Below are 25,729 nucleotides of genomic sequence, written 5' to 3'. Positions count from 1 at the left end.
GAGCCTGCTCCGGCGTGCGCATGCGCAGTGGCCAAACATCGACCCGCGAGTGCTATAGCTGGTTTGAATCAGGCCCAGAGACTGCACATGGGCCCCCTCCTCTCCTGAAACGCCCCTAATAATTGCCGCTAATTATTTTAAGAGCAGAGATGACATGGGAAAGATCGTGGGCAGGCCCCTAAAATCCCCCCCAAAACTTGTGTACAATGTTTGTTTAGTCTGCGAAAGATATCATAAGTAATCACTGGGGCGTTTAGGTTAATCAGTGCTCAATTACCAACCAAAAACTGTCTAATTGGCCTCCTCTATGAGTAGGGTAGATCCATTCATCACAATTTTATACATTTTGCTTGTCTGGTCCCCAGGGACAGATCCTGCGTCGTGGAGATGGGTCTCTTGATTAGCTATTTACCAAGCTGTTTAAAAGACATGTGAGATAGTTTTATCTACACCTAGTGGTTGCTATATAGATCGACTTGGTTGGATTTTTCATATTATATGGTATACAGTTGATCTACTGTATGGCTATGAAGGACTGGGGGACTACAAGTGCCAGCATGTATTGCCATCCTGCTGAATACACAACAGTTATAACTATAGTAATAATTTAAGAGACTTTGGAGGTGGATCAGAGGAGCAGCAGGGAAGCCATCGGGCGCAAATGGTCCCAATGGTTACCGCACAGAGAGACGCAGATCCATGCCATTTTGTTGGTGCGGCCAATGTTGCACCTGTACGCGGATTGGGGCTGCAGCCAGCGGACGTCTCAATAGGACGCCCATTGGCCGTAGAATGAAGACGCAGCCGCTACTGCAAGAGGTCCCCCTCTGAATCCCCCCTTCTGTATACCGCAGGCATGAGTTACTATTGGGATTCATCCACACAATGTCAAGTATTAAATGTAATACTGCGAATGGAGTTGCCTAAGGAATACTAAAATCAGGAGATACATTTATTAGATATGAAGTAATCATGTCACTCACCCATAACACTACGTGCCTGTAGCTGAACTGAGGAAATAATAGAAAACTGGCATCTTCTAGGAAGGAAATCTTGGCATTGCTACTTACTATGTGCAGCCTGAGTGCACTGATGTGCAATCCCTAGATTGCACTGATGTGCAATCCCTAGAGTGCAGTAATTATAGCCAGGGTTCCTTAGATTAATATGCTGTGTAATGGGGATTCACTCGGCCCACATGTCTCTGCCTGACGATATCCTGTGCCTCTATGTTCTAAGATGTGTTTCACTTGGATCTGAGCTTATTTTTTCTGCTATTAACCTTCATTAGTTGCCATTTGTTTGTCCCCTGCTTTGCAAATTGTGGGAATAGATTAAATTATAACAGCAGTGACCTGTCCACCCATATGATTGTGTTATAGAGGACAGGGCTGCATGTGGCAGGGGCAGTGACATGATGTGAGCAGGGGCGCCGAGAGGGGGGGGGAGCGGGTACAGTTTACCCGGGCTTCCAGAGGGGCCCGGCGGGGGCCCGGGTCTGGTGCCGCCCCCTCCCTCACTTCCTCCCTCCCTCCCTCTGCAGCAGCCCAGCGCACGCTGCAGCAGGAGATTGCTTGCGGCTGCTAAGTAGCAGCCACAGCAATCTCCTATGCCTGAAGGGGGGAGCGATTACACTGATCGCGCCCCCCGCTGGCTTTGCGCCGGGCTGAGGGGCTCACAGCGCCCCCTCCCCGGCGCGCAGTGCTGCTTCGCGGCGCTGCAAAACTCTATTTTTTTTCAAGGAGGCATGGCCATGCCTTCTGAAATTAGGCAACGCCCCATCTTTACCGGGGCCCCGCGTGGCTCTCTACGCCCCTGGATGTGAGGAGGGGAATGGAGGCAGCAGGAAGTCACAGACTGAGCATTAAATAGTGGGAGGAGCAGGGTTCCCAGCAGCACAGAGTTTATCAGGAGATGAGTGATGTGTTAGTGAGGACAGGGCTGCATGTGACAGGGGTAGTGACATGATGTGAGCAGGGGAATGGAGGCAGCAGGAAGCCACAGACTGATAGTTATATAGTGGGAGGAGCAGGGTCCCCAGCAGCACAGAGTAAATCAGGAGATGAGTGATGTGTTAGTGAGGACAGGGCTGCATGTGACATGATGTGAGGAGGGGAATGGAGGCAGCAGGAAGTCACAGACTGAGAGTTATATAGTGGGAGGAGCAGGGTGGACACCAGGATGGACCCGTGTAAAAAATCCCGGGTACGACCCAGTATTGCGATGTGAAAGGGGTATTACTGACACAGCAAGTTCTCTGACAATTCCTGTCTGTTAGAGACCCCCAACCTCTGGCTGAAGTCTGGGCTCTAAGGGCCTCATTTATCAATGAGTTTTATCATATGCAGCAAGTGATAAAACTCGTTGCTTATGATAATAGTGCTCCAGCCAATCAGCACAAAACTGTCATCTGTTTGAAAAATGACAGCTGGGAGCTGATTGGCTGGAGCACTATTATCATAAGCAACGAGTTTTATCACTTGCTGCATATGATAAAACCCCTTAATGTGTATATTACTATATTTGTGTCTTGTTCCTACTGTCCACAGATCTGTCCCTTGTCAGATGCTTCCTAGTGGAACAAGAGGGAAGTGTATTAAGCCATCTACAGAGCGAAGTTGCCATAGCAACCAATCAACTTGTAGCTAGTGTTTATAAAGTACATTAGATAAAATGATAGGTAGAAGCTGATTGGTTGCTATGGGCAACGTATTTAAAACAGTGATGAGCAACAGGCGGCCCGGTGATCGCAGTGCCCAGCTCCTCCTCGCTGTGTTGTCCTATTTGTTTGTTACAGCTGCTGATATATTACTACAGATTGGTGTCGCTTTCTTTGATTAAATGTTCATTTAACTTTCTACTTAGAATAAGCGTAATGAGGGCTCCAAAGTGTATAAGTTTGGCTATCGTTGCTTTAGAAGCTCTGATACATCTCCCCCCAAACTTGGGATGCGGCAATCTGCAGCAAAACCTGCAGCAAAACCTTCGGAACATACTTGCATACTCTCCTGGCACCCCGCAAGAGTAGACAAGTACCCCGGAATGGCGGTCGCACCACCCCCCCACAACCCCCCCACGCTTGCCGTGAAAGTGGGTGGTCTGGGGCCGCGATTAAGTGATTTGCCCTGAATTACATCATCGTAGCCCCACCCGCTGCTTTATAATGACGGTAATATCGCCATTATAAAGTGGGGGTCGGGGCCGCAATCATGTCGGCACGCCCCCGCTCCGCCTACCTAAACCGCCACACGTTCTCTGCTGCATCGACCTAGCAGCCCAAATGTCGGTAAGTATGCTTCAGACACTCATTAGAATCATAGCCCAGGTGAGTCAGCGCTAAACCGCTAACGGCAAAGTGCGTCTACTACTAGCACCTCTTACGCAAAGTCTACATAGGGAGGGGCCACTTACCAAGGGTGGTTGTCACAAAGTGGACAGCCCCATAAATGATACATCGAAAAATGGGACACTGGAAGGTTATGGCACATATATCTTTGCTTAATTAAATCCACAACCACACTGGGAACACAGATCACATTTAAGCCCCCCGGCTTGTATAGTACATACAATTAGATAAGAGGGTATGGAGAAGACAAGTACAGAAGAGATCCATTTGCTACATGTAAAATTTAGTGGGGATTAGACTTCAACAATACAGAAAAATGAAACATTATTAGAAGGAAGTAGAGATGTGCGGGGCTCCCCGTGTTTTGGTTTTGACAAAACCCCCCTCAAAGGTTTTGGTTCAGTTTTGGATTTCTTTAAAAAAAAAATGATAAAAACAGCTAAAGTCATGTAACGTGGGCCTGTTATTGTTCCTATGGTATTATTAACTGCAAGAACTTTGATTTGCAGTCATTTCCAGTCAGTTTTGGCACCTGAAATCACGAGCAGGGGTGCCGAGTGGGGGGGGGGAGCAGGTACAAATTACCCTGGCCCGGGCTTGCTGGAGGAGCCCGGCACCGCTCACACGCCCCCCTCTTTCATCACAGCAGCCCAGCACACGCTGCTGTGTGCTGGGCTGCACTGGGAGACTGCTCGCGGCTGCTATGAAGCAGCCACAGCAGTCTCCTATGCCTGTGGGGGGAGCAATCAAGCTGATCGCGCCCAAAACTGGTTATGCGCCGGATTGAGGGGGCTCAGCGCGCCGCTCGCCAGCTCGCGGGGCGCTGCAAAACTTGATTTTTGGTTCTCTCGAAGGGGGCGTGGCCACGCCTCCCGCAATTAGGCCATGCCTCCTTTACCCGGGCCTGCCACGGCTCTCGGCGGGCCTGATCACGAGAGAGGCACTTACACAGAGCTGTAACTAGACTTTATGGTGTCCTGGGCCAGAAAGAGCATTAGTGTCCCCCTCCCAAATAGGAACATAAGACGCGTATCTGAAAAAGGAGCCTGGCCTCATGGGGAAGGGCCATGACAAATCTGATTTGTCCCGTATGATGATGAAGGGGTACTGATCCCATAGTACCACTGTTATCCAGTGTGAATCCAATGGCTGCAGTGATGATACACAATAACTGTGCAGTATAACTCACCAGCTCTAGATGTAGGAGAGCGCTGGGGAAACTGCACCTGAAGTGGGATTTGTCCATCAGAGCAGTCGTGCACAAGCCTGGAGCTGGCAGTGTAGATCATCGACTCAAACTATAGAAAGAGCGCTGCTTGTAGTGTGTACGCAGCACGTATCAGTGGCGGGGAGATCCATGTATGTATTCTGCGCCGGCAGCTGAACTCACCAGCAAGGGTACTCGAGGTGTGCTGGTAACACCTGCGTCGGGAATCGGTGGCTGTGTTCAGGGCTGCCATCAGAAATTGTGGGGCAGATAGCTCCATGTGTAAGGTGTCTGACTGACTGTGAGAGGTGATAGGTTTGAGTCCTGGCTATGACAGTATTTTGAAATGTGTGTGTTAAATAAAAGAGGATGTGACTAAAAGTGCTTTGGGGAGATGGCCAGATGGAGGGGGAGTCGGCCAGGGGGGAGATAGGGATTGCCAGGAGATGCCAGAGATAAAACAGGAGGAAGCTACAAGTGAGAATGATTATAAACTGAAAATTTACAGTACCGAGCAGTGCCCCCTGCCCTGTAGTGCCCTGTGCCGTGGCACATGTCGCGCCACCCTAGTTACGGCCCTGGACTTACATGCAATCCAAAACAAATGAGATCCGTTTTTTAGATCTGTGATCCGACTTGTGAGAAGATCCGAGCCGAGACTCGGTTCTACCTGGAACCCCAAAGTTCGGGTTTGTTCAGTTTTCAGCAAAACCGAACCGCCCATCTCTAGAAGGAAGAGTAGCAAACAAAATAAAAAAATAATAACAGTAACTAAAAGAACAAAACTTCAACTGCACTGATATGGAAACAAGATGAGAAAAGAAAAAAAAACATTTTCTATATAGAGGCGAATGAAAAGAGAAGACAGAAGCTGGGGAGGTTCTTCGTGTAATGTACTAAAGTCTCTGTTTTATGTTTGCTTGATAGGATTGTCTCAGTATGGGGGCATTAAAATCAACTGAGACTTGTCACTTTGTCATGTCACCTGTTGCGAGACTCTCTGCCGCATTAATATCCATCAAGTAAATTGTTGTCACAAACAAATAAAGAAAGATAAACACAGATAATTCTGCCATCAGGAGTCAGGCGTACAGCGCGCAAAAGTGACTGATGACATTTCACTACAGCATTTTTAGCATTTAATTCTCATTGTTCTAAATTAAGTTCCAAAAATAGTTTGGTTAATACCTGCCTAATGTGATTTCCATCCAATTTTCACAGAATTTTTGGCTACAAAACAGGAATGGGACGCATAAGGAATAATTACTTTTTTTGTTAAAAGAAATGGAGAAATCTGTCCAAGCACAAAGAAAATAATCCAGCTCATCATCACTGCTGTGTGTGCGCCGTCTGTGCGCCGTTTAGTGGACAGCATGTCTGCCCTAGATAGCAAGAGAGCAGCGTACCAAACACAGGATCTCTACACTCATATCACCCTACAAATTGCACCCTCCTCCCAATTTCCTCCCAAAGTCTCCATTCCATCTACCCCATTAGATGGCCAACTGCGACTCACCTCTCCAAATTCTCTCCCCATTGACACATATCCATCTTCCGTTAAACGTGGGCCCTCTCATGGATCCTAAATAAATCTTGCTCCAAGTACCACTCTGTTTCTCTTCCCCCCTTTGCCTCCTGTCTACTATTAGCTACTTTCTCTCCTCCATTACCCTTCTCAATTCCCTGGACCCAGGCTTCTGCCCCCAACATTCCACTGAGACTGCAGCCAAATAAGTGGTCAATGATCTAATTGCAGCAAAGTCTTGGGGCTATATTTGCAAAGTGGCGGTCGGCAGGTTGAAGCTGAAAATTTAAAGCGGGACTCACATTTGGTGTAAAGCCCTGCGTACTTTACACTGAATGTGAGTGCCGCTTTAAATTTGCAACTCCAACCCACTGAGAAGCGGCCGCTTTGAAAATATATAGCCCTTGAAGTCACTTCTGCATGCTCATCCTCTGGGATCTCTTTGCTGCCTATGAGAATGCAGATTACCAACTTCTCCTAAAAAACAGCATAATATTCAATCTCAGGGAGTGCTTAATAAAATCTCCTAAAAAAACTCCACTTCAATACTCCTCAGGACGCAGTTCTTTCCTGGTTAACTTTCCAACCGCTACTTCAGTGTCGTCAATTGTTTCTCTACTTGCCTCACTGTAAACCTCTTCTCTAGGTGAATTAATTTTCTACAGTACCACCTCTATTCTGACCAGGGACGCCCAGAGTGGGAGAAGCTGGTACTAATTACCCGAGCCTGGGCTTGATGCAAGGACCCTGTGGGGACCTGGGTCTGCCGCCCCATTCTCCCCTCCCTTGCTGCGTGCTGGGCTGCGGCGGGACCAGGGAAACTGCTGCCGTTGATCAGCAGCAGCAGTCTCTTATGGCTGTGCGGGGGAGTAGTGATCACACTGATTGTACCCCTGCTGGATTTTCCCCCTCCCCCCTATGGGCAGCAAATACTATTTTCATAGAAAAAATTTAAGGCGGTGTGGCCACATCTAGTGACATTGGACCTGATTCAGACCCGTTCGCTAGATGCAATCGCTCGCTCCCAGCGTATGCAAATTCAGTGAAGTGACGTCAAGGCAGGCAATCGCACGGCAAGGCATAAGCACGCCCGCTATGTCTTGGCGAGCGATCACTTTGTGTTTATAGACGCCCACCAGCCTATACTACTCATATTAGTACACCCTCATATTATACTTGCTGAATGCCTGCAAACAGTGGGAGGCGTGGCCAGGCAATGGGTCCGTGTTGGGGGCGGGGCCACAAGGTCACGTCATCGTGGCTCCGCCCCCTCTTAACAATGCAGAAAAAAGGCATTGTGAAGCAGAGATCAGAGCCACGATGATGCGATTCAGCGCAAATTGCGTCATCTGGACCCCAGGCTGCGGGGGTTTCTACTAGGTAGTCGGGGGGGGGGCAGGCGGCAGCCGGGAGGCTTGCTTGCCTTTCCGGGGGGTCAGGAGTGGCACCCGATATTCGGGAGGCTCCCGACCAAATTGGGAGGGTAGGCAAGCCTGCCTCACATCTACCTTACTCCCACCTATACTACTCGCACTAATACGCCTTTACAGCTGTCACAATCTCCACTCTAAGCCATACTCAGTCCATGTGTTTCAGTCTTTTCCTACAAGACCGTAATCTTCTTCATGTACCCTACTCCCTCATGTCTGATTTTGTCTTTTATATCACTGATTTATGTAGGTCCAATTTTAGTCACTGTCTGTTGCTGAGGAACACTGCGGTGCCTTACAGATTACCGTCAATAATAATAACATAATAAGAAGAATACTTCGTAGTGATGCAACAAAACAATTTCTATTTATGTTATATTTGTGCTTCTCTGTGAATAGTTACCCAAAGGGACGATCAAATCAGGAGCAATTATCATGCCTACACCCAGTATTACTAAAATCACACATTTGTATCTTCTGGGGGAGATTTATCAAAGCTTGGAGAGAGATAAAGTACCGAACATTCAGCTTGTAACTGTCATTTTTCAAACCCAGCCTGTAATATGCAGTTAGGAGCTGATTGGGTGGTACTTTATCTCTCTCAAGGCTTTGATAAATCTCTCCTTTTGTGACGTAATGTTACTTTATACCTGGATAATATGTACACCATCTGTTTAAAGAAATCTGTTACCATAGTTTAAATGAAATACACACAAACATAAAAATGTGACTGTAGTTCCCCTTTTGTGCAGATGGTGAAAAACATCATTTGTACTGGAAACGTCATGCACTTTAATATATGTATAATGATGTTTTCCCTTTGCCCATGAGTATCACATACACATGCTTAATGCACAGCAGCAGCGCCTAAGAGCAGTATACACACACACAGGAACATGCTGAGATTTCTAAAGCACTTTTGCTATGCATATGGTCCGAGCGTCCGATGCCCTCGGTGTCCTTTAAAATGTATCCATCACCCACTCACAATAAAGGCAGCAATTTTTGTGGGTTGAACCCAATACCAATTACTAACAACACTGAGGCACAGGGTATTTTGTGCCTCATGCCTCAGTGATGTCTAGTAAATTGATAGGCTTAATATTATAGGTTCATCTCACAACACGGCGGCCTCAGTTATGTGTGGGTCACAGCTATAGGGTGCTGCTTGTCAATCCGTCACTTGTCTACCCAATAAAGCATAAATCTGTAATTGTTTGTTGTGCCACAAAGTAAATCTCTCTACCTTACATATTCATTGTACAACATAAAAATGACTCCTAATCCACCACAGGTATTTTATGTGTGATATAAAAAAAACGTTTTTCACAAATAATGTAAAGCACTGCAAAATGTATATTAAGTCACAAAATATCTATTTAGTAAGTTACAAACTTATCTTTGTGCCACATTATCTATCTATCTCATATCTATCTATCTATCTATCTATCTATCTATCTATCTATCTAATATCTATCTATCTCATATCTATCTATTTATCTATCTATCTATCTATCTATCTCATATCTATCTATTTCTCTATCTATCTAATATCTATTTCTCTATCTATCTATCTATCTATCTATCTATCTATCTATCTCCTATATATCTATCTACCTATCTATCTATCTATCTAATATCTATCTATCTGTCTCATATCTATCTATTGATCTATCTATCTATCTCCTATCTATCTATCTATCTATCTATCTATCTATCTATCTCCTATCTATCTCATATCTATCTATCTATCTATCTATCTATCTATCATTTATTATAACACATTTTTGTACAAGAAAATTAACATTACATTTCAAAATCGATCTTGAGTTGTTATACTTTAGTGTCGCAAAATAAAATTTGTGCTAGAGAATCATGCTTTTATACTACAAAACTGACTGAATTCTAGAAAGTGTATACTGGAAACACAAATTTGGAGAAGTACAGGAAATGAATAGGTCGACATACAAATGGTCAACATGGGGAAAATCTACACACCGGCTATACGGAAATCCTTGTGAACCTTTCTAATTATTCAACCACTATTAACAGCAAACAAGTGGTTTCACTATCGGAGATTGCACCAGCATCCCCGTAATTAAGGAGTTACTATCTACAGATTTGCCGGTGCCAGTTTTTTATATTTGACTACAAAGTCCGTTGTGTCCATAAGAGCTATCTAAATCCACTATCCAAGCGGCAGCTAATTGAAGGAACCACAGTATTTACAATTAATATACTTTGTTGCAAACTTCATATTGTAAGTTTTCTTTGTGTGAATAGAGGATTCCTTAATATTTTTATGCACTGGAAGCGCTAATCACTTGTGGATGTTGCCTTAGGTACAATGACATATATATATGTGTGTAATTTGTATTAGATTATACCCATTTGTTAGTAATTGTTCTAAAAAATTTGATGTGTTTTATTAAATTGTGATCTTATTTTTCATATATTTATGGTCCTATTTATTTTTCTGTCCCATTGCTGGACGTAATATTGTATACACTGGAGACCAAGCACTGCTGTGTATTTATTTTCTAGTATCTCTTTTGTTATAGGTGGCGGAGACCATCTAGTGACAGCTGCTGGTCAGTTACATACATTTGGTCTTTTGTGCTCTCCTGTGCACAGCGCCAATGGTAATTACGTGTATATATTAACATGGGGACAAGGTCTACACAGAAATGACTGACGCGTTGTTTTATATGATTATTAGGGTAAGGATTAGAGATAGGGTTAGGCACCTGGCAGAGGGTTATGCTGCAGAAGGGGACGGTTAGGGTTAGGCACTAGGGGGAGGGTTAGGCACCAGAGGGAGGGGTAGAGTAAGGCACCAGAGGGAGGGGTAAGGTAAGGCACTAGGGGGAGGGTTAGGCACCAGAGGGAGGGGTAGTGTTAAGCACCAGAGAGAGGGGTGGTGTTAGGCACCAGAGGGAGGGGTAGTGTTAGGCACCAGAGGGAGGGGTAGAGTAAGGCACCAGAGGGAGGGTAAGGTAAGGCACTAGGGGGAGGGTTAGGCACCAGAGGGAGGGGTAGTATTAGGCACCAGAGAGAGGGATACAGTTAGGCACCAGAGGGAGGGGTAAGGTAAGGCACTAGGGGGAGGGTTAAGCACCAGAGGGATGGGTAGAGTTAGGAACCAGAGGGAGGGGGATGGTTAGGCACTCGGGGGGAGGATTAGGCACCAGAGGGATGGGTAGAGTTAGGCACCAGAGGGAGGGGTAAGGTTAGGCACTACAGGGAGGGTTAGGCACTAGGGGTAGGGTTAGGCACTAGGGGAGGGTTAGGCACTAGGGGTAGGGTTAGGCACCAGAGGGAGGGGTAGAGTTAGGCACTAGGGGGATGGTTAAGCACCAGAGGGAGGGATAGGCACTAGGGGGAGGGTTAGGCACTAGGGGAAGTATTAGGCACTAGGGGGAGGGTTAGGCACTAGGGGGAGAGTTAGGCACTAGGGGAAGGATTAGGCACTAGAGGGAGGAGTACGGTTAAAATAACGGAAAATAAAATTCGAACTTTTCTCTGTTGACCATTTGTTTGTCGACCTTTTGAGCCAGTCAACCTAAGTCCATGTCAACCTGAGGCCTAATCGTGGAGGCTTGGCCAGGCCCAAACCCCTATTTGCAGCACTGGCCCTGGCCCAGGTAATTAGTACCCGATCCCCCTTTCTCGAGGGCCCCTGTTAACCAGGGCCAGACTGGCCATCTGGCACTTTTGGCAAATGCAAGAAGGGCAGATGGCCTGATGGGCCGGTCCGGATTGAAACCCTGCTCCGCCTCTCGGTGCACTACTCAGCCGGGATACTGAGAGACGGGGGTGTCCGGTGAGGCCAAACTACACTCCAGTGTGGCAAGGCCACGCCCTGTCCAACAAGGCCATGCCCCCTTCACGTAAGTGCCTATGGCACGCTCATAGGGACTCATGCCAGGGCTGTTATGCAACCCCAGTCAGTCTCTGCTGTTGACCATTTGACTCTGTCTACCTATTACCTATCGACCATCTGGTGTCAACCTATTGACTGTCTATCTAGACACTGTAGATATTTAAATCCACAGCCTATATCATATCTACATTTAATAAATAAAAGAGGCAAACTAGTTAAAACTTTTCATTATAAACAGTCCAAGATTTGTGGATAAGTCGCACAGTGTCGGGGTCTGTCTTCCAATAGACTGTAGGCCTGCCGGTATGTAATAACATCACTGATCACTTAGGATTACTAATAGATTACTCTTATATCTTACTCTTCTTTCATTGATGATCAGAGGCGGAGGTCAGGATCTTTACATTGAACGGGAGTAGACGGTAGGAAATACTTTGTACGAGTGCAAATATTGTTCATTGTTACTGCTTATTCTACATATCACATTTATTCCACTTTTAAAAGTGAATTATTAGAAATTAATTTAGTCACTATTACAACTATTACACAGATTTTTTTGATTGGTGTAAACCTGAGACTTTTTTACGCAGACAAAACAGTTTACGTCATGTTAAAAAATATGTATTTTGAACTATGAAAGAGTTCTTTATGACTCCTGCAGTACTACTTTCATCCTACACCACCGTTCTATTGACTACAAAATTAATTTTGGGTTACATGTGGTTATGACATGAGCTGGACAAAACTTATTTTGTACTCAAAAAAAAATTTATGATTACAAATTAAATTTTTATTACAAAATTATTATTTTTTTTTATTCATTTTTTTTGTTTTCTTTTATTAGATTTGTTCTTCCAATTTTTATTTTTATTTTTTATTTAATTTTGTAGGCTACTTCCGAATTTTGTGAAACCGGTTAAAATAAAAAAAAATTAAATCTGACGAAATATGTCTTGTCTGTATGATTGATTTTGGTAGACAGAAATTTTGATGGACAAACAGCACCTCACAGACACGGAAAATTTAGCACCGACCCTAATGCTGAATTGCAGCCACATACAAACATATAACACGACAACAAACATCATGACGGTTCCATGGTATTGCTGGCTTGACGCTAGAAATGGCTGATGGCATGGCAAAGCAGAGAGAAAGTACCCAGACATACTGGAGGGTATGCGGACACTGACCTGAGCTGGTGACAGGACTAGAGGTGGAAGGTTCAAAAATTTCTACAAAAACGGGAAGAGGAAAAGGAAACAAAACAAGAAGAGTTTGGGTATTAATCACACACTTTATGGAAGACAGACATAGAATGAGTCAGGCTGCATTCATGCAACAAACCGCGACATGTTTACCGGGGAAGTGTCATTTTTATCATCTAGAAATTGCCGCAATATAATAATTCACCACAATCCTCCATCGAATGTTATTTTATATTTACTGGCACATAAAAGCTATTCATGGTTCTTTTCTTCCATTTTTTTTTGGAGGGGGAGGGGGGATCTACTTGTATATGACTTTATCACCAGCTGTCTGCAGGTTTTATTTTTCACTTTTGTGCAATAATATTTATTGACTGGAGAGCGAAAAAGTCTGACTGAGGTCTATGTACAGTGAAGGCTGACATGTTCCGGGCTCTGGGCCTCATTTACCAATGAGTGATATACTTGTAATCACTTGTACTAATCTTAAATGGCGCTCCAACCAATCAGCTCCTGTCATTTTTCAAACACATGCCAGTTAGGAGCTGGTTGGTTGGAGCACCATTTAAGCTTAGTAACCAGTGATAACAAGAATATCACTGGTTGATACATGAGGCCCTCATTCCGGTATTGATGAGAATGCAGCTCATCATCAACCTGAACAGCTTGATTGACACGAATAACTTAGCGCGGCAGCTCACATTAGTATATTCCAATTAGCACCATGCAGTGAAATTAATGTGTTAAATTAAGGCTGAAATGTTAAATAACACATCATTTCGGTGAAGAATTCTATATGTAGTGCAATGCACATCACCAATACTAATTTGCTAATGTAGTGTGGCAAGGAAAGGGCTGAGAAATTGTAATTACAGATGTGCAGGTACCACCAGTAAAAGATGTTCATTTTGCAGCATTAAAGTGAATATTTATCTTACAGTACGTACTGTGCTAAATAGGATGCACTTTATTTCAGTACAGTCGTTATGTAAATATTTACTGTGTTTGTTTCACAATAACAACAAAGACTGGAAATAATACACCCATCCCCCGTACCCCCGGAAGAGTAGGTACTTCTACTGCATCCTGCCGACTTCCTAGAATTTGACCAGCAATCTATGGTCTGCACATAGGGGGTGACGCCTACTGATGCTATTCTATGATAATCGCGTAACTTGGCCCCGTTCCCTATTTAAATATGCGCAATTCACAGGATTTCCCCTGTGAGGGGCGGGGCTTCATGACGCTGATATCCCAGCCCCACCATATCACTGCCCACTTGGAAGTCCTCACCCGGAGAGGTAAATATATATATCGGTAAGTATGACTCATACTTACCATACACCTACCTACTGTACACTACCCAAACTGGTACACACTCACACTTACCACACACCTACCTACTGTACACTACCCAAACTGGTACACACTCACACTTACCACACACCTACCTACTGTACACTACCCAAACTGGTACACACTCACACTTACCATATACCCACCTACTGTACACTACCCAAAACTGGTACACATTCACACTTACCATACACCCACCTACTGTACACTACCCATACTGGTACACCCTCACACTTACCATACACCCACCTACTGTACACTACCCAAACTGGTACACACTCACACCTACCTACTGTACACTAGCCAAGCTGGTACACATTCACACTTACCATACAAACACCTACTGTACACTACCCAAACTGGTACACACTCACACTTACCATACACCTACCTACTGTACACTACCAATACTGGTACACCGTCACACTTACCATACACCCACCTACTGTACACTACCCATACTGGTACACACTTACCATACACCCACCTACTGTACACTACCCAAACTGGTACACCCTCACACTTACCATACACCCACCTACTGTACACTACCCATACTGGTACACACTTACCATACACCCACCTACTGTACACTACCCATACTGGTACACCCTCACACTTACCATACACCCACCTACTGTACACTACCCATACTGGTACACCCTCACACCTACCATACACCTACCTACTGTACACTACCCATACTGGTACACACTCACACTTACCATACACCTACCTACTGTACACTACCCCAACTGGTACACACTCACACTTACCATACACCCACTTTCTGTACACTACCCATACTGATAAACACTCACACTTACCATACACCCACCTACTGTACACTACCCAAACTGGTACACACTCACACTTACCATACACCTACCTACTGTACACTACCAATACTGGTACACCCTCACACTTACCATACACCCACCTACTGTACACTACCCATACTGGTACACACTTACCATACACCCACCTACTGTACACTACCCATACTGGTACACCCTCACACTTACCATACACCCACCTACTGTACACTACCCAAACTGGTACACCCTCACACTTACCATACACTACCCATACTGGTACACACTTACCATACACCCACCTACTGTACACTACCCATACTGGTACACCCTCACACTTACCATACACCCACCTACTGTACACTACCCATACTGGTACACCCTCACACCTACCATACACCCACCTACTGTACACTACCCATACTGGTACACCCTCACACTTACCATACACCCACCTACTGTACACTACCCATACTGGTACACCCTCACACTTACCATACACCCACCTACTGTACACTACCCATACTGGTACACACTCACACTTACCATACACCCACCTACTGTACACTACCCATACTGGTACACCCTCACACTTACCATACACCCACCTACTGTACACTACCCAAACTAATACACACTCACACTTACCATACACCTACCTACTGTACACTACCCCAACTGGTACACACTCACACTTACCATACACCCACTTTCTGTACACTACCCATACTGGTACACCCTCACACCTACCATACACCCACCTACTGTACACTACCCAAACTGATACACCCTCACACTTACCATACACCTACCTACTGTACACTACCCATACTGGTACACACTCACACTTACCATACACCTACCTACTGTACACTACCCACACTGGTACACCCTCACACCTACCCTACTCTCGCCTCTTCAGAGGTCTCCATGTCATTCACTCGTCAGCCCGACCACACAATGATCAGATCTGCTGAAGTCCACATTACCAGCTTTAGTGAAGAGGAGCGGAGCTGCCCTTCCCTTAAACAAACTCAGCATTTTGAGGATTAAATCTTAGTTTGCTATGTTCAAATGGGGTTCCCAATTCAGCCACACACGTGGGGGACCAATATAGTCTAATCTGACCCCTCCATGCTGTGACTGTGTAGTTGGGTCTCAATAGGGCCCGTTAGTGTGATTGGCAAAGGATTGGGCCACTGAAGGCTGATTGGGCTTTGTGCATGGTTGTCCATGATCTAATTCATTTCCGTACGGGTCACTCTCAGGCACTGCACTCATTGTAAAGCTCAACATGCTACAAGGTCAGGACAATATGAGATCATTCAGCGACTGGTCAGCATTCGTTTCCATGAGGGTCATCTAACAAAACAACTGCACTTATAACTGGGCGTACATGTGCTGTAACACACAGCAACCCATCGAATTTTGGGATTTTATTATTTTTTTTACCTGTGATCTAGTTTTCAAACCTACCAGTTTAATGGAATAAAGCCTCACTTGGAGTCACCAGACTTTTCCTTAAATATATCTGGATATATTGGTGCCCACCAGAGTTTTAAATGATCCCATAAACTGGTCAGTAGTCTGGGAGATGTCAGTTTTTGGGACATTTGATCCAAGAAATTCCTATTCCTGTTTGACCCACTTTTAACTAATCATATTAGTAATTGGTCTTTTTATAGTAAATTGAGCCCCAGGAGGGATTGAGGAATAGAGGCTCCTGGGTTGAACAGTCTGACAATGTTCCCACTTGAAGTCTTGGAGAAAGACAGACGCGTCTACAGTACATGGAGCCTGGGAGAGGTGCCAAGACAAAGCAAGTGGAAATAGGTGGCTGCCGTGTGAAGTGCGAGGCTGAAAGGATTCTGAGGCGAGTGTCACAGTTGTTGACTTTAACAACAGAACTTTTTTTTTTGGCAGTCTCAGCAGAGAAGAGTCGGGAAAGTCACACACATTGTTTGTAGAGCGGAGTCACAAAGGCTCGGAGCTTTGAGGGTATAAATAGACTTCAGAGTCTTCTAACTTAATACCTGCATCTAACCTATCATGCATTTTCTGTATAAGATATTTAATTTTGCAGTCAACTATAATCGGTGTTGTATAAATAAAGGTTCATATTTTTTTATTTTTAACAAATTGGGTTTGCAGTAGATGTGCAAAGAAAGATTTACTCAATAATAAGACAAAGTGCAGGTCTTTTATTAGGCGCACAATAAGTACAGCAACTGCCAGGGCCGTAGCTAGGGAAGTGCGGCCGATGCCATCGCACAGGGCACCGCAGGTCAGGGGGCGCTGTTTGGGCCTGTCATATTTCTGTTTATTATCATTCTCACTTGTAGCTTCCTCTTATTTCATCCCCAGCATCTCCTGGCCTCCCCTATCTCTTCCCTGGCCCTTCCCCATGAGGCCATGGCCCTCTCTCAGGTGCACTATATTATGTCCCTATTTATCCCCAGCATCTCCTGGGCTCCCCTATCTCTTCCCTGGCCATTCCCCATGAGGCTATGGCCCTCTCTCAGGTGCACTATATTATGTCCCTATTTATCCCCAGCATCTCCTGGGCTCCCCTATCTCTTCCCTGGCCCTTCCCCATGAGGCCATGGCCCTCAGGTGTGCTCTATTATGTCCCTATTTATGCCCAGCATCTCCTGGGCTCCCCTATCTCTTCCCTGGCCCTTCCCCATGAGGCCATGGCCCTCTCTCAGGTGCACTATATTATGTCCCTATTTATCCCCAGCATCTCCTGGCCCCCCTATCTCTTCCCTGGTCATTCCCCATGAGGCCATGGCCCTCTCTCAGGTGCACTATATTATGCCCCTATTTATCCCCAGCATCTCCTGGCCTCCCCTATCTCTTCCCTGGCCCTTCCCCAGGAGGCCATGGTCCTCTCTCAGGTGCACTATATTATGTCCCTATTTATCCCCAGCATCTCCTGGCCTCTCCTATCTCTTCCCTGGCCCTTCCCCATGAGGCCATGGCCCTCTCTCAGGTGCACTATATTATGTCCCTATTTATCCCCAGCATCTCCTGGCCTCCCCTATCTCTTCCCTGGCCCTTCCCCATGGTCCTCTCTCAGGTGCACTATATTATGTCCCTATTTATCCCCAGCATCTCCTGGCCTCCTCTATCTCTTCCCTGGCCCTTCCCCATGAGGCCATGGCCCTCTCTCAGGTGCACTATATTATGTCCCTATTTATCCCCAGCATCTCCTGGCCTCCCCTATCTCTTCCCTGGCCCTTCCTCATGAGGCCACTGCCCTCTCTCAGGTGCACTGTATTATGTCCCTATTTATCCCCAGTATCTCCTGGCCTCCCCTATCTCTTCCCTGGCCCTTCCCCATGAGGCCATGGCCCTTTCTCAGGTGCACTATATTATGTCCCTATTTATCCCCAGCATCTCCTGGCCTCCCCTATCTCTTCCCTGGCCCTTCCCCATGAGGCCATGGCCCTCTCTCAGGTGCACTATATTATATCCCTATTTATCCCCAGCATCTCCTGGCCTCCCCTATCTCTTCCCCGGCCCTTCCCCATGAGGCCATGGCCCTCTCTCAGGTGCACTATATTATGTCCCTATTATCCCCAGCATCTCCTGGCCTCCCCTATCTCTTCCCTGGCCCTTCTCCATGAGGCCATTCCCCTTTTTTGGGTGTATTATGTCCCTTTGAAAAATGAGGGGGGTGCCAATGCTCTTTCTGGCACAGGACACCAAAAAGTCTAGTTACGGCTCTGGCAACTACAGTATATCCTAATTAATGCTAATGTACGTGAAATGGTTGGTTGGTCAAGCTGAACCTGAACATGTGCCTCCTTATAGTATAATTAACATGTCCATTATACTATAACTATACTATAATGGCCAACAATAGGAAACACTACCAGTCCAATCTTTGTTTGTTCTCTCAGTGCGAATACATTATATAATAAACATGTTTGATTTCAGTAACCATTCAGGGGTTTGTGTATCAGAGGGGCACGCACTGATCTAAACGTTCCTTCCATTTTTAATGCAAAGTTAATATGTGCAATAAAATACTTTTTCTTCAATTCCATAGTCCTTTTTATTTCGGCACACTGTTGTAAATGGTTTACATTAAGTGTCCTAGGGTTGCTGCTGACGTGAGCGGACAAAATTAAATATATTTACACAGCAACTATTCAGTGTTACTAGTCCCTTCTGTGCTCCTGATTAGGGGCCATTCATCAATCTTCAGCTGAGAAGTGGTGGTGTGAATACAGGTGCTGCCTTAGCAATTATCACATCCCGGGCACTTGCGTGAATTAGAGTTATTGATATAACACATTGGTAAGCTGTCTATTGAAATATGAGCTCACCTGCTGCACAATTTATGTCAAGGATGGAGATGGAAGAGCGAGACAGAGTGATTGAGAAAGAGAGGAAAGGAAAGAGAGATTTACTAAGGTGAGAGTTTTTATAATTGGAGATGTTGCCCATAGCAACCAATCAGATTCTACTTAACATTTCTCTAGAACCTTCTAGAAGATAAATGCTAGAATCTGATTGGTTGCTCTGGGCAACATCTCCAATTCTAAAACCTGCATTTTAATAAATATACCCCGTAGAGAGAGGGATGGAAAGAGAGACTGAGAAAGAGTAAAGGACAGAGGGAGGGAGAAAGAGAGAGGAAAAGAGATATTAAGGAAGGGGAAGACAGACGGAGAGACTGAGTACTACTAGATGCGGGAACGACGGCACGATTACGACATAGTAATCGCGTCATCGTCCCCCTAGGGGTGAAGTGTATACACTGAACGTTCAGACATTCAGTGTACGCAGATCAATCATCCCCGAACATGGCAACCTGACGGCGGTCGTCGGATTGACCATCTAGTTTGGGCGACGATCAGGGCCGGATTAAGGGGGGGGCGACAGGGGCGGTCGTCCAGGGGCCCCCACACACAGGAGGGCCCCCACACACATACCCGGCTGGTGACGCGGGGACTAGGGGCACATGTAGACTGCTGCCTGCGCTGCTGCATGATCAGCAGGGCGCAGGCAGATACCTGTAAGGGGACAGGACAGTCCGGGGATCCGCGTCGCTTAGTAACTTTATTGAACCGGCGGTGCCAGTGGCCGGTGCAATAAAGTTTTTTTTGTTCAATCAGTGAAGCGTGCGTGACGTCGTGACGTCACGCAGCGCTGCACCTATTGAAAGAGCAGGCATACGAGGAGCTGTGCTGCAGTGAGCAGCCGACAAACAAATAAGGTAAGTGTGGGGGCTAGGCGCTGGGGAGGGAGACGCAGTGTGCCGAAGAGACAGACAGGGTCTGTCAGAGTGTCATCAGGGGGAGGAAGCACTGTGGCTGTATTGGAGGGGAACAAGGGCCCCCACAATTTAGGTGCCCCGAGGCCCCCACATGACTTAATCCGGCCCTGGCGACGATAAATGTTAAAAACGACCAGCGGGCGCGCGTATCGCTGGTCGTTTTTAACATTTTACTGGGTGATTTGCGGCCGATTACCAAGCGTTTGAGCGATAACGACGGTCGTTATAGCTCAACGCTAGGTTTAATCACCTAGTGGATGGGCAGCATAAGGGAGCGAGGGAGAGAAAGAGAACGAGAGGGAGGGAGAGATGTATATGCAACATGAGTTTTCCATGAGAAATACATTAATACATTGCTATTTGGTAAATGTGATATAAGGGAACTGCTGTCATTTTTACAGAAAGTGATGGCCAAGAAAGAAACATTGTATAACATATTAATGTGCTATGTAACAGCTGCAGAAAGCTGAAGCTGTCCCCAGAAGCAGGACAGGAGGGAGGCTTGGGTAATGCCCTCATACACTATAGCTGCAGTCGCGCCAAACAGCCCTTCCCAGCGCCCCAAGCATCAGCGCAACTCGGCTTGCACCAACAAGTGTTTTTTTTCACCCGAAAATGCATCTTAGTCGCATGGCGTATTGGGGCTGGGTGCACGAGGACACATCTATCTGTACAGTGGCGTAAGTTCATCCCTAACGCCCCGGAGGCAACTTTTAACTGGGTGCCCCTCCCGTCACAGCTGCTGACACTGTAATGTAGTAAATCACATGCAGACAGGCTATAGATAGACGAAGGCAGCAGCTGATGGTCTGACATGGAGCTCTCCACTAGTGTATGGTGGCTTCCCTTGTGCCCGGAAGGGGTGCCATGTATTGGGCGGCTGTGACGGTACACTCTGGGTATATAGTTACAGCCCTAGGTGGGGTGAATATGTTGTGGACAATGGAGGAGGTGCCCCCTTCAGAGCTGGAGCCCGGCAGCAGGCGCCTCCATTGTCTCCCATAGTTCTGCCCCTGTATCTGTATTTGGTAAAGAACGATCACTGTTGCCAGCAGCTTAATGTCATATGAGATGACTGTAGATTCTTTCATGATATTTCTGCAATGACCGGTCCCTTGTACCTTCCGCTGTCTCTTCTCAGTCCAGCCATACCTGGCCACTAGTAGCCGCACAGAAATGGCGCTCGCCAATGTCTGATTTAAGTTTAGTGGCTAATAATGCTTGTATTATGCTCCCCTCAATTTATAGAGACACATAACATGTTGGTGTTTTTTTTTAAATTATGATTATTATTATTATTTATAATAATAATAATAATAATGTTGCAAAGGTGAGAACGGCGTACATGCATGTAATAAGTACCATACCCCTCTCTTTTTAATGTCTCCCATTCTGTTTACTCGCTCCGGTGGTCGTCATTTTTAAAACCTCATAATTTAAATATTGGGCTTATTACACCTCTATAATAAGGCTCTGAAAAATATTACATTATGTAATTAGAAAAGTAAAATAACCTATTAATAAAACTAAACAACAAGTACATTATTCTGTGTGCTACATACAACCGTGGTCAGCAAAGAATATACATCTGCTTTCTGACTGGTTGCATAGTGGTCAGTACTCTCAGCAAGCAGGTGGAGTCACAGAACTATTATTAGTTGGTAAAAGATTGGAGGTCTCAGCTGTTGCGCTGATTATCAATACATTTATGAAGAAGAATAGAATATGCCCCGCTCCTTATTACTATCTCTCCGATCAAATATGGGGAGATAAAATCTTAAATAAGTTATATATTAGAGAAGCGTAGAATTTAATACTGATCAGACAAGGAGATGAACGGACAAAGTCATCTGACACCAGACATGGACATCATGAATATTGTGGCATGACATGTAATGGTTCCAGGCGTTACACCGGATTGTGTCAATGACATTTTGTGATCATTTTTATGGAGAGATCTAATGTATCTTGATGAATCTGTACACTGGTGTTCCCTACTTCCTTAGAGGAAAGTCATAATCGCGCCTTTGGCCAAGCTCCAAAACAATTCTTATAACAAGCTCAATTACAGATGATCCAGGAAAAGTTTTCACTGGGTTAGGCTGGCCTCAGGGGCATTACCAAATCTCTTTGTTGGCCCCATAGCAACAGCTTGAAGTGACACCCAATGCTTCTAGAAAGACACATGTTTATTTTCGGCCTCATTGTATTTCCCTCTGCCCCCCGTCACATTATGCCACACAGTGCCACCCGTTCATATTGTATCACACTGTACTGTCCCCAGTTCACATTATGCCACATTGTAATGCTCTTAGTTCACATTATGTTACACAGTGCCGTCAGTTCACATTATTCCAATCCATGCCCCCAGTTCACATTATGCCACATTATAGTTCCCCATTTCACATTATGCCACATAGTGCTCCCAGTTCATATTATAACACAAGATGCCCCCAGTTTACATTATGCCACATGATGACCCAGTTCACAATATGCCACAGAGTGCACCCAGTTCACATTATTTTACACAGTGCCCCCAGTTCACATTATGCCACATTATAGTTCCCCAGTTCACATTATGCCACAAAGTGCTCCCAGTTCATATTATAACACAAGATACCCCCATTTTAGATTATGCCACATTATACCCAGCTCACAATACGCCACAGAGTGCACCCAGTTCATATTATGACACAAGATGCCCCCAGTTTACATTATGCCACATGATGACCCAGTTCACAATACGCCACAGACTGCACCCAGTTCACATTATGACACACAGTGCCCCCAGTTTATGTTATGCCACAGTATAGTTCCCCAGTTCACATTATGCCACATTATTAGTTACCCAATTCACATTATGCCACAAAATGCTCCCAGTTCATATTATAACACAAGATGCCCCCATTTTACATTATGCCACATGTACACCCAGTTCACAATACGCCACAGAGTGCACCCAGTTCATATTATGACACAAGATGCCTCCAGTTTACATTATGCCACATGATGGCCCAGTTCACAATACGCCACAGTCTGCACCCAGTTCACATTATGCCACACAGTGCCCCCAGTTTACATTATGCCACATGGTATCCCTAGTCCACACTATGCCACACAAAGTCCCCAGTTTACATTATGCCTCCAGTTCACATTATGCCACACAGTACCCCCAGATCACATTATGACACAAGACACCACCAGTTTACATTATGCCACACAGTGCCCCCAGGTCACATTATGACACAATATGCAACCAGTTCACATTATGCCACACAGTACCCCCAATTAACATTATGCCACACAGTGCCCCCAGTTCACATTATGCCACAAAGTATCCACCATTTAACATGACAGATGTTGCCCCCAGTTCACATTATGCCACACAGTGCCCCCAGTTAATATTATACCAAGTTGTGCTCCCAGTTCACAATGGCGGATGCTTGCTTTCTGCACTTCCTGATCTTGGCCGCTTTTCTCTTTTTCTTGTAAATACTGATGATAAAAACTTACTAATATATTGAATCAGCTAAAAAATATAATTTCAGACAGGCTAAATGTAAATTTTACATCACCTATAGAGAATGAACTAGGAATATTATAGTTGATGCACTGCTTTGTAATTTTTTTTGGCATGAGTACAAAAACATTCATCTGCCATCCTTCCCATTCTCCCTGCTGTTCAAATAATTTCTGCTTTAAGACCAGATTTATTACTTCAAACTCAACAAGCCAAAAAAACTCCACCCGGCAAAACTCCTAAAATACAGCTTGTATTACTCCAGCCTATCCCCATGTATCCATTCTTAAAGAAGTACATGTCTCAGAAGTGGTTGGAGACCCAGGTGTCTGCCAGTCTGTCCAAAAACTTTCTAGAACAGTTTGGTGGCTACTCGAGATATTAAGGCTTGTAAAGTGTGCGATAGAAATGAATCTTTTAGCCCTGCTCCATTTCATCTGCTTCAGCCTTTGTCCATCACTAAAGAACTATGGATTCATATATTCATGGATTTGATTGCCAAATAACTTAACCGAAGGATTTAGCGCCATTTGGGTGCTCACCGACCCTTAGTGAAATGTGTTTCTTTATAGTTTTATGCCACTTAGTCTACTCTTCTGCCAAACAAATGCCCATGACAAACCAGACAACACAGCAAGAGAATAGGGCACTGCTAATACACTAAACATGTCATAAACAAAAAACAAAATCGGACCAAAAAAATCATATTACATAAATATGCATAGAGATTCATACGAAAAGTCCTCAGAGAACTGAAATGCGTTGATCACACCTGTGAACAGACAGTTCTCCATGCCGAGAAAGTTCTGCAATAATAAAAAAAATATTTATGCTTAAGACATTAAACAGGGTGGAGGAAATACCCGACAGATCAGGTCAATAGTCCAGTAAAATCAAATGGGCAATTATATATCTTTAGGAGCCAGAGATACCTGCTACTAATGACATAACTACCATAACTACATAGCAACCTATGTAGCGGAAGATGCAGAAAGCCAAGGTCGTAGAGGAACACGTCCATCTCAGAGGCATCATCATGTGGCGACATAATCAGTCTTGGGTCTATAGGTCCTTCTTAAAAAACGAAGGCCTACCTTTATCCCCAACATAACAACAACACATCGGGTATGGACTTCAGTGATAGTAGTAAATACAGGTAACAAAGGGGGTCATTCAGACCTACTCGCGAGCGGCAGTACGCTCGCAAGTGGGTCGATGTTCCCCACTGCGCATGCGCACGACGGAGGGAGTTCCGTCGTGCACATGCGCGAGACCCGGCGAGTGACGGGCTTTCCATCGCTCGGGGTCTCGCACCAAAGGGGGCGTGCTGTTGATGTTGATTGACAGCACGCCCCCTTTGGTGGGCGTGCCGGGGTCGTGTCTGACAGACGGAGGCGTTCCCATGGGAACGCCTACCGTCTGAAGCCGGCCCCACTGACATCACTAGTGATGTCAGTGGGAGTGATTTTGGCTCTGATAGAGCCAAAATCACTCCTGGGCTTGCGGCTGGGAAACCCGACCGCAGGGTTTCCCTCGCAAGTACGATCTTTTTGCACGCTCGTATATGCTGTGGGTGGTGACCCACAGCTATACGAGCGTCCAGGAGGACGCTCCATTTTAATGGAGGAGGGCCCTGATTCAGAGCGAGCGCTCTGGTCAGAGCATCCGGCTCTGAATCAGGGCCAAAGTGTTGCAGATCTGAGTAGAGGCAGACAGAGATGGGCACAACTGATAGTGTGCTGTAGTATAGCTGGGAAACTACCTGGAGCAACGGAGATGCCTTCAAAATTTTCCTATATGCCAGAATAAATTCTAATTACGGCTATAATTATAGTTGTTTCTGCCCTTAATATTTTGTAGGGACACCTCTTTAATTATTATGCAAATAACCCTGTTTTTTTTAATCTTTACTGGGAAAAGATGGTGGTTGCTCCAGGCCAAGTAAAAAGAATTAAAAAAAATAGACAAAAATAAATCAAATCAACATAAAAATATTTACATGCGCCACTAAACAATCGTGCCTGGAATTTGCGTCTAGTTGCCCATGCAAGTAAACAGTGTCGGACTGGAGCATGAACGGCCCACCAGGGGGCGCATGCTTTGGGGTGTGGTCAGTTACCACAGGGGATAAGGCCAGCCCCCACAGAGGCTTGGG

General features: G+C 45.3%; 1 protein-coding gene across 2 annotated transcripts in view; it reads right to left on the bottom strand.

Annotated features, from left to right (window-relative positions):
* NEGR1 (neuronal growth regulator 1) overlaps positions 1–25,729 on the bottom strand; it is a 693,794-nt gene that overhangs the window by 63,716 nt on the left and 604,349 nt on the right. Inside the window, exon 7 of one of the 2 annotated variants that reach the window (XM_088470777.1) lies at positions 12,582–12,623. The exons of the other annotated variant lie outside the window; for it this stretch is intronic. Coding sequence (XP_088326903.1) covers positions 12,582–12,623 — 42 coding nt within the window. The remainder of the gene's footprint in view (positions 1–12,581; positions 12,624–25,729) is intronic. 2 annotated transcript variants of the gene reach the window in all.

The sequence above is a fragment of the Taudactylus pleione genome, unplaced genomic scaffold, assembly GCF_031769625.1.
Source record: "Taudactylus pleione unplaced genomic scaffold, aTauple2 ptg000103l, whole genome shotgun sequence".
NCBI classification, from domain to species: Eukaryota; Metazoa; Chordata; class Amphibia; order Anura; family Myobatrachidae; genus Taudactylus; species Taudactylus pleione.
This window is presented reverse-complemented; position numbering and strand designations above follow the sequence as displayed.